The sequence below is a fragment of the Nothoprocta perdicaria genome, unplaced genomic scaffold (assembly GCF_003342845.1).
Source record: "Nothoprocta perdicaria isolate Ctin4 unplaced genomic scaffold, notPer1 scaffold_120, whole genome shotgun sequence".
NCBI classification, from domain to species: Eukaryota; Metazoa; Chordata; class Aves; order Tinamiformes; family Tinamidae; genus Nothoprocta; species Nothoprocta perdicaria.
Window position 1 is genome coordinate 817,155 of NW_020454317.1, and position 9,719 is coordinate 826,873.

The following is a 9,719-nucleotide window of genomic DNA, read 5'->3' on the forward strand; positions in this document are numbered from 1 at the left end:
TCAGAAGAGGAGCGTTTTGTTTTGTATAGTAAGCCAGGTCTGCTGAAGGTGGTATTGCAGACCACCCCAGCTGGAGACTCATCAGGCACCTTTGCGTTGACACTCACATTTTTTTTTGCAAGTTTGCACTCATCTGGTTTGAACCTTCTTTCCTCCACCGCCCCACTTCCTTGCAGCCCACACGAAGCTTTTAATATTGCACTTGTGTACAGCTCTCTGCAAAACCCATCTAGGACTCAGTCAGTGGATGATTCTTCTTGCTGTCAGGGTGGTTTGTACATCTGGAGAACAATGCAGATTGTTGTTTGAAAAGATAAAGGATAGAAGCTAGAAAAAAAAAMCAGATTTTGTAGGACTGGAGCTGGTTGTACTTGCAGGCAGGTTTCAAGTGGGGGCAGAATAGGGCTGGCATCATGACTGCTGAGATTGTGAGCCATACTGAACAGTTTGTAGCATCTCACTTTTGAGAGACCAAAAATAGCCATGTTGGAGAACTGGACACTGTGCATGTATCAGCCAAGCACTATGCATGTATCATCCAGTGACACCACTAAATCCATGGAAAACCCACCAAGTCATGTGGAAACTCATAAGAAGACATCCTATGCTGTGTGAGTAGTGGCTTCACGGTGCTTTGAAAATCRGTTCTAATTATGATTAGAGACTGGGCCTTTGGCCACCTGCAGGGACTTTGTGTGCCTCTTTCAGCATTTAAGTTTGCCACATGAGAGCAGAACTAGGCGCTGAGGTTGCTGTACTCCTCATGGCATGGGACCACATGGCTGGGAGGCTGCCTGGTAGCCTGAAATCAGGGTTGTGTTGAGATGGACGTGCTGCTTCATGTTTGAGTGCAAGTGCCGTCAGCTCTCTCATGCAGAGTAGACCCTTTCAAGCTCTCGTAGCTTGGCTACTGAGCTGTCCCAGATGCAGGTTTTCTTTGCTATTCATGTATTTATTCCCACAGAGTCCAGGTTTGAGGCATTTAAGAGCTCTGCTGGAGGCCAGGTAGATCCTATTAGCTTAGTGTTTCTTAATGTTTCTTTATCAAAGAAGTCAAGATTTTAAATTTTTGTTTGTTTTTGCTTTCGCTTTTTTAGGTACATAGGTTCTTTGGTTCAGCTGCTAGAGTCTCGGGTGAGTGTTGGACTTGCTGGAGATGGTGCCAGTGCTCTGCTCTGGACATTTCTATGAGTGTGTAATCTAGTGGTTTACACAGTGGCCTTGAGTAATCGAGTGGTCATGTAAGGAAAAGGGTCTGGACAGCAGGTCTAGGGGTTGGTTTTAATACTGGGAAACATTCCAGGTGCTTTGTCATAACAATTGTATTGAACACCATTAACACTACTGTTTTTCCCTCCATGCAGTTCCCAAGCATAAGCGTCAGTTGACTTCTCCTGAAGCCCTGATCCTGTCTCCTTTGGCAGACTCRTGGGTCTCAATTAGCTCCCAGGCTGTGCTAGGCACTCAGGAACAGGACGTGAGCAGAAAGAGCACCTGTATTTACACAGATTTGGACTAAGCTTTTTTCAAAAATTAATGTAGCTTTGTATTCACAGGCACAAACTACGGGAAGGAAACTATTGCTAGGGAAGGACGTTGGGAAGGAAAAACGACCTCACCAGAGGCTTGCAGCGAGCCGGCGCTGCCCCGGGGGCCGCRCAGAGGCCGCCCCACACCTGCCCGCGCAGCCCAGCGGAGAGCAGCTTCCGTGGCACGCTTCGACGAGGGAGGGTGGAAGCTTTCCTCCGGCTTGCAGGTGCCAGCTCTACCCTTGTTGCCACCTGCTGTATTTACTGTCAATAACTATGCCATGCTGACATGACTGTTACAGAGAAAAAAATCCTCCTTTTACAGCACACATCCGACAAGGAGGTCGCTGCAATCAGAAGCTATTTCCACAGTGTAGGGTCTGTATTGCCTCTCCTCAGCAAACCTGGAGTAAAAGAACAAACCTAAACTGCAGTGAGTGACAGCTAAAGCTGCCTAGGGTATTAAAGCCTTTTTAACCCATCTCTAGCAGAAACTAGAAAAATAATTTACATAAGCACAGGACTTCTGTACATATTTTAACAGTATTTTTCTTTCAGGGTGTTCTGACATCTTTGAGACCTACTTTTACTTCCCTCCTAAATTCCCTGGACTTTTTCCTCTTTCCATTTCTCTCAGCCAGCAAAGAGCTGCCATTCTCAATGGAGTTCTCAAAAGCATCTATTCTGTGCAATTTGCTGACTTACACACACCAAGACTGTCTTGTTCTACTAGGAAATTTCTTTGTCACACTTTTCCCAAACTTACTGTGGTAGATAAACATTTACAGCTTCTTAGGACTCTGATTTTATTCCTGAAGTCACTGGTTTCCTGGGCTAGTAAAATATGACTAGTTTTCCTAGCCAAATGATATGGATATTCTGATTGATTGTGCTGGTTTTACCTGTGCATTGGTTTGTTGTTCTGTGGAAACCTGTGTGACTAGCGGAGATGGATGCGATGACAGCTGGAAGTGCTGGAAAGGATGAGGACCACCAGCTGGGGAACAGGGCTGGGGAGGAGAGTGCTGTAGGGTTCACACTGCGAGGAAAAGGCTGATGAAGACTGGTAGGTTTCATGGACAGCTCAAGTCAGGTGAGTTAGAGGAGGTTCCCGGCAGCCTGGGAGACAGTGGGAATCAGGCTTCACATCGTAGCATGGAAGGGAGAAGTGCAAGTTATATTTGAATCAGATGAGAGTGCATCAGGGAAAAAAAAAAAAAAAAAAAGACCAGCTTGCAAAGAACCCCCCGAGGTAATTTATTATAGCTCAGGCAGAAAAAATTAGCGTATAAAATAAATTCCACAAGAAGGTCAAATTAAGTGCATAAGCAAAATACAAGCATGTATACCCTTCTATTCAGCGTCTCTCATTATAGAATTGGGGCTCAGCCATAACCCTAAAGGACTTTTTGTCTCGCTCGCTGGTTCCTCGCCAGACAACATCCTTCCATGACATTAAACTGAGAAGTAGATGAAGGAATAAGGAATTGCATCAAAAGAGAAAGGGAGACGGGTCCACAGGAAGCACTGCGGTCTGGCAGGTGTTGTGTTACAGGCAGGACTTCAGCAATCCCTCTGGCTCGAGTGCCGCAATGCTGCTAATTCAGCCGGCTGCAAGAGAAGGGAATTACATGAGCAGCAGCCCTGGAGGGGTGAAAGGCCTCATTCTGATACTCCACACCCGTCAGCCTCCCACAGTTTTGTCCAGTCTGGAGGGCAAAGACTGTGGAATGACTGCCTCCTTCCTGCAGTTCGGGAGGCAGACAGTTATTTGTGCATGCACATGCCTGAGGTTTATGTTGTAGTTACCCTGAGGTGCTTACTTGACAGGGAAGATTAAGAACAACTGTATTGCACAGGTTTAGCTAATTTTTATGTATTTGCATGCTTTTTGTCCCCTCCCAAGCGGGATCATTTTTAACCTTGATAAAAAGTAGGTGAAAATGAGATGACATCTATTACACATGTAATGCTAACCAGCTCTTGGTTGTATATCCCAGCTATGGAGTCGTATTTACCAATAGCCATTCTCACTGAATTCATAACAGTGGAAAAAAAAAGAGTTCAAACCAAAATAACACAGTTTGCCACTGTATTTTGCATGAAATCAAGAAGTCCAGTTCTCTACCTACCTCATTACTGAACTGGTATGTGCAATCATTTACACTGTCCCTAGCTCTCTACTTCCAATAACACACTAGTTGCCCAGTATTTCTCCACAGCTGCCATATAAGCCTAAAGTCCTCAAAATTGCAGCTTTTTTTGATGAGAAATGCTTGTTGCCATGAGAAGGACCAGGATGTGATGGTATATTTAGTATTGCCCAAGGCCCTTGAGAAAGGGCAGAATTCACCTTGTTTTGTGTTCTTCTCTCTCCTTGTTTCTAAGAGATTATTGGCAATTTTCAGATTGCTCTTTAGCACTGTTCTAGCACAGTTAGAGTGACATTATGGACATTGTAGGTTTTTAAAAGGTGGTTTTTGTCCTTGAGTTTGGTTGGGTGTTCCCATCTCTGTATCTACAATGTTGATTCCTAGTTCACAGAGCCACTATGAATGCAACCAAAGGCTTCTGGGACTTCTTCTCGCGTCTGGCAAATGTTTCTCAACATAAAAACAATTCAGGTGAGAGTTCTCTGCTCCACAGTTTGTCACCACAATGCTACTACAGGTTTGAGGTATAATAGGAAATTCATTAAACATACAGGAATAGCATTGAGATTATCAGCCTAAGTAAGATGCAGCTGTAGTGTRGACGCTAAGCAGGGTCGTGCTGCTCCTTGCTCAACCATCCAGCTCCCCTTTCTTGAAGACAGTCTTTGCCTGTTCCAGGTACCCTCATGACTACTTACTGTTTACACTGACACGTCCTGTTTTCCAGCAAGTGTTGTCTAGCTAGTGCCATCCGTTTTGCTCGTTGCTGCCAAGAGAGAAGGGATAAATCAAAATAGGATATTTTTATGCTTAAAATGCTTTCATCTGAAGTAGCAGTAAACCACTTTCTGACAGCCTCAATATCTGCAGACCATCTCTCACTATTTGGCTTGAGTGAAAAGACTGACCCTTTATCTGCTCTGCCTTGTCCCCAGACAGATCAAATTTGGGGAGACAGCCAGCTCTTCACTGGGACCAGGGCACTCACCCTTCTCCTGTGCCAGTTCCTACCAGTGATTACACACAAGCATGCGATGCCAAGCACCAACACACTGGCTCCAATACTTGCTCCAATTACCACATGGGTAATCCAAACAGGAGCTTCCTCTGTGGAAGAAAAAGAACAGTATTCAGAGGCAGACACAGAGCAATTTAAAGCCTTTGCATGGAGGCAGACATGACAATGATTTCCATACCCACAATGTAATTAAGGCTGATCTTCCTGATATTGTTTTCTACAAGGTAACACTTCCATAGTCCAGCAGTACTGACATTCACCTCCACCTGTGCTTCATGCTGTTTTGACTTCACGAAGTCCATCTGAGTCCCATTCACACGTTCCCAGCATAGATAGGCATTGGATAGGAGAGGACGAGAGACCTGGCAGGTGAGGGTCATCTTAGCCCCTCTGGCAAGTGGCCCAACAGGGTTAGCCAAGACTGTTAAGATAAGAAAGAGACACATGAAGGGGGTGCTGGGAAGACAGGGCCATCCATAGCTTTATGGCTACTGGGTTTCTGCAGCTTCTTAGCTCCTAGCTTCCTTCTCACCTTTCATCATCAACAGCTCTATCTCGCTCTGTACATATTTTCTGTTGTACTCCAGCTGCATTTGGTACTGCCCTGCATGCCCAAAGGGGACTTTATTGAGTTTCACCTCCAGGACACCTGAAGCATCTTCCATTTTAGGTTCTTCAAACATAAACTGGCTTCTCTTCATGGACACATTCAGCTTTCTCTGGGCTGTGACAGTGAAGCTGAATAGCGTGAAAGAGGTTGCATTTTCCTTTTGTTTCCAATTCAGTTGTCCTGTGAAACCTTCTTTCCATTTTATCTCCTTGAAGTTGAGATGCCATGACAAGATGACAGTGCTTTCAACAGCTGCATACTTTCTTTCCAAGGCTGGATTTTGAAAACCTGGATTCAGAAGAGACAGAATTACAGAGGTAGGGAAAGCAATGACTGTACTTCACTGTAGGCACCCTTCATCTGGAGCTCCTTAGTCACTTACAGAGATGGTGCTCAGCTGAGAAAGGACTTGGTGAAAAAACACAAAATATCCCAGAGAGGACAAACAGTTTGTGTCTGAGGATCCTTTTAAAGAACCAAAGCTCCCAACCTCACCAAAGCTGAGAAGAGCAAACCACAGGGAGAGAGGCATCTTTTAGGGCAAATTTTCAAAGGAAAGTACAGGACAGAGCTCAGGCAGCAGAGCAATCCCCTAGCTGTGATGTTGGAGGCTCTGGAAAATTAGCCTGGCAACACCATTGCTTGGGATGCCAGAAAGTAAAATCAACACATGAAGTGGAGAGAGTACGGCACATGAGTTGGAGCTTCTGCTTTGGGATTTTTGTTGTCACATACCTAATACCTTCAAATCAAAGTTAATGTTCTGATCAATGAACGGAGAACCTGAATGGATGCGACATCTCCAGGTCCCACTGTCCTTAGGCTGCAGTTGCTTTAGTTTCAGTATGTATTTGTGATGGATCACTCTTTCCAGGACTTCCGATGTTTCAGTGTTATTGTGATTGTTGAACAAACTGATCCTGAGATCAGATGGGGGATTGTATGACTTTTGCATTATGCTCAGCTGAGGAGATTCATTTGGCAGAAAGTGCCCATTTGAAGAGATTGTCACTGTAAAGAGAAAAAGCTCAGCTAGTAAGTTCACTGCTCTTCTGAAAGCAAGGGAACAGTGTCTCAGCAAATGGGAGGATAGAGACTTTGAGATATTTTGTGCCATRGAAAGGAAGGAGAAACGGATTACGWTTGCCCACACCACCAACTGGAAAAAGAATCTTAGCAGAGTTTTCTCAAAATTTTATGGTCTCCTTCTTCCCATCATTTTCATTGATAAATGCCTCTGATCACTCACATTCAAAGACATGCAGTGAAATAGTGAYGACCGGGCGAGATTCCGCTTCACAGCTGTAGCTGCCAGCATCAGAGAGCCGCAAATCTGACACCAGCAGAGATTTAGTATTCCGGTCCATTTCAGATCGATCGGTCATTGGAGCTTTGCCTTTGCCATTTGAAACAATAAGCACATTTAAGAGGGAAGCAATTTCTCAGTCATATACTGGGAAGAGAAAGTGATGAATTAGAAGTTTTACCTTTCCAGTAGCTATTAATATTGCCAAGCCGCCTAACAATATTTCCATTGTACTTCCAGGTCACTGTCACTTCCTTTGTTATGCCTTTACAGTTCAGGGTTACCTTCCGTCCTGCAATCCCAGTCTGTACTTCCTCCTTCTGAGCCATAATGGGGATCAGACCTACAAGTTAATCACACAAAGTAAACATACTACCTATCTACCACCTGTAAAATAATTCAGTTAGTATCTTCCATCCTTTCAGGTTTCTCTTCTCCTTCTCCCAGGTGCTGGAAAGATAATCCTCAGATTCTCAATTTTTTACTCCTTTGTGTCATAAAAACAATTCTTTCTTTTCTAACCCCGTAATTTCTCCCCCTAACACTTCCTGTTTTTTATCCAACTAATGGCAATTTTGTTTTACAAACATTCAGACACAGTGAAATTGCCAATGGTTGTGGTGGATTCACCATCACTCACAACTCACAAACTCACTGCTTTTACTAAAGCAACCTTTTTCCCTCCAGACCAGATTTAGTTGTCGTACTGGTATCAAAAGGAGTATTACATATGAATAACACCCCTCTTGATTCCTCTGTCAAGATATCCAGTCAAGGCAACACCGTCAAATTTACCTATCCCTTTTTCCAACTTTTGCATGAAGCAAGATGGGAATCCCAAGGAAATGAGGGGAAAGAGTGAAGAAGAAAGAAAGATGGAAGGTCTAATGTCATGTTCCTGTTCCAGGGATGAGGTACAGGTGGTATAAAAGAAGTAGGACATATAAAGTGGAAGAAGTTTCAGGAGTGGATTCTTGAAAGAACAAATTCCTTCTCTGCATTCTACAGGGAATTTCTGCAGAMGAGCACCAGGAGATTGTGCTGCCAGAGATATGCTTGGGAATGAGAGTGTTGYAGTCCCCTGTCCCACTGCAGGTTAGCTCTCAGACTGCCTGACCTGTTTGGGTCTGTGAATCACTCAGGTGACCCTAGTGATTGCASACTGGTGACTCCTAGTATTGGAGAGACACGGAAGTGCAGAATAAAAAGATTTTACATGAATTTAATAMAGATTTTTCTCACACCTGGAATTCCACAGGTTATAAATTTCTCTAAGAGCTTGGGTAGTCAGTAATATCATGAATCCAGGCATTCAGTAATCACACATAGAGTCATGGGAAATAATGATTTTGTGTTAAAATGCAAAATTAAGAAATGCTATTAAGAAGACACAGTATCTTTTGCTTTCATTTTGATTTTAGGGTGTATGAAAGAGTTTCAAGCTTTTTTTTTTTTTTTTTTTTTTTTTTTTTTTTCCTGCAACCAGAGGAATTAAAGCAGAGTATTTGAGAAATGTGATTTAGTTATGTTCAGTCTCCTTCCATTCTTGGAAAAAGAACATAAAGACAAAAACACCAAATATTATCATATCAGCAGTCAAACTGAACAAGCCAATATAATCAAATTTGTAATGGCAAATCTGTGATTAGAAATTTCCAGTGGTGTCAGGTTTTTACCCAGGAAACTGGACTTGGTGTGGAGGACAATATTTTCCACTCTGTGTTGAGTTGCATTTGACTCAGCAGATGGCTCTGCACAAAGGCTAGGTTCTTCATAAAGTATTTCCACACATTCATACAAGTTTTGTGAATCTTGATTCTGATCTTCCCCACCTAGCTGTCAGACTCCAATCAGAAAAGCAGGTGAGAGGGTAGCTCTTATTTCGGCATCACTATAGAGAGAATTGCCTAAGTGAATCTGCATGAAGCCATGTGAGACTGTTCTCTGAGTAGGCAGACCCCTTGGAGAATTTTCAGTTGACTCAGGTAAGGTGAATTTTGTCATAAGTCAGTTTAGGACTCCTATTAACACTCCTCTTAGTATATGCCAATCATTATTAAAAATTAAAAAGAAATATTTTTAATGGAAAATTAAAAGGAGCCTAAAAACACACCAAATATTATAAGGCTTGTAGAAGTACTATAAGAATTGCCGGAAATCATCTGAGACAATTTTCCCTGAACAGTCAAGGACTCACCCAACTGCATAACCGAGAAGACAGCAAGAACTCTGTTCACCATCATGCTGCAGGACACCATCTTCTTGGGAATGTCCTTCCTTGCTGAGCACTGGACGGTGGAACTGTTGTCGGCACCAAAGGATACTAACATGAAAAACCCAAATATGGTGTCAATAATGATTGATTTTCAGGCCTTGTACAATTTATAGTGAATGACGCCCACATTCTTAATCAGTATCCAGCATCCGTCAGTGCTCCCATGCGGTGAAGTAGAAAGTCAATGAGTTTAATGAGTAAATGAGTCCCCAGAGTTCTACGTGTTGCCAAAAAGTCCAGCCACCGTGTTCCCCAGAGCTTGGTGCTAAACAATTTATTTTACTCAGTCTTAGGTACTTGGATTTCATTATGCTGAAGGTTTTTATTTCAAGAGCTGGGTGGAAGTCAGTCTCAGGGTGGGCTTTCCCTGCTTCCTGTGTTAAGTGTTAGCTCTATACGGGCCTGACACCGACTTGCTGTACAATTGTGCACGTGGTCCATCAGATAGAAACCTTCAAATGAYTTCTTTAAGTCATTTGGATTAAGCTGAGAGAAAATGTAAGGGATCGGGAAGATTGCTGATGGGACCTCAGGAGCAGCACAGAAGAGCCCCACATTTATGGTCGGTACTGATTTTTTTTTTTTTTTTAAAAAAAAGGTCTGTGGGGTAGCCAATAGATAGAGTGCATTATTTTCACTGAGGCATCTGAAAAATAACTTCTCCATGTCCCCAAATGAAGGGTCAGACAGAGGATGAGAAGGCTCTGAGGGTAAGCAGTGAGGAGTAACGTAAGGAAACCAAATCCTCTCCTCACAGGGCATGGAAAAGCACGATGGATTCTGTCAATGGAATCATAGAATCATAGAATGCCCAAGGTTGGAAGGGAC

General features: G+C 43.2%; 1 protein-coding gene across 1 annotated transcript; it reads right to left on the minus strand.

The window, feature by feature from the left end:
* Positions 1–3,067: 3,067 nt before the first annotated feature.
* On the minus strand, positions 3,068–8,856 carry CD4 (CD4 molecule). Its single transcript, XM_026054323.1, has 9 exons — positions 8,814–8,856; positions 6,798–6,959; positions 6,560–6,751; positions 6,046–6,321; positions 5,233–5,598; positions 4,879–5,121; positions 4,671–4,789; positions 4,381–4,448; positions 3,068–3,140 (listed from the first exon to the last, which is right to left on the minus strand). The coding sequence occupies exons 1-9, from the start codon at positions 8,854–8,856 to the stop codon at positions 3,128–3,130; spliced, it is 1,482 nt and encodes a 493-aa protein (XP_025910108.1). The 3' UTR covers positions 3,068–3,127.
* Between the last annotated feature and the right edge of the window lie 863 nt (positions 8,857–9,719).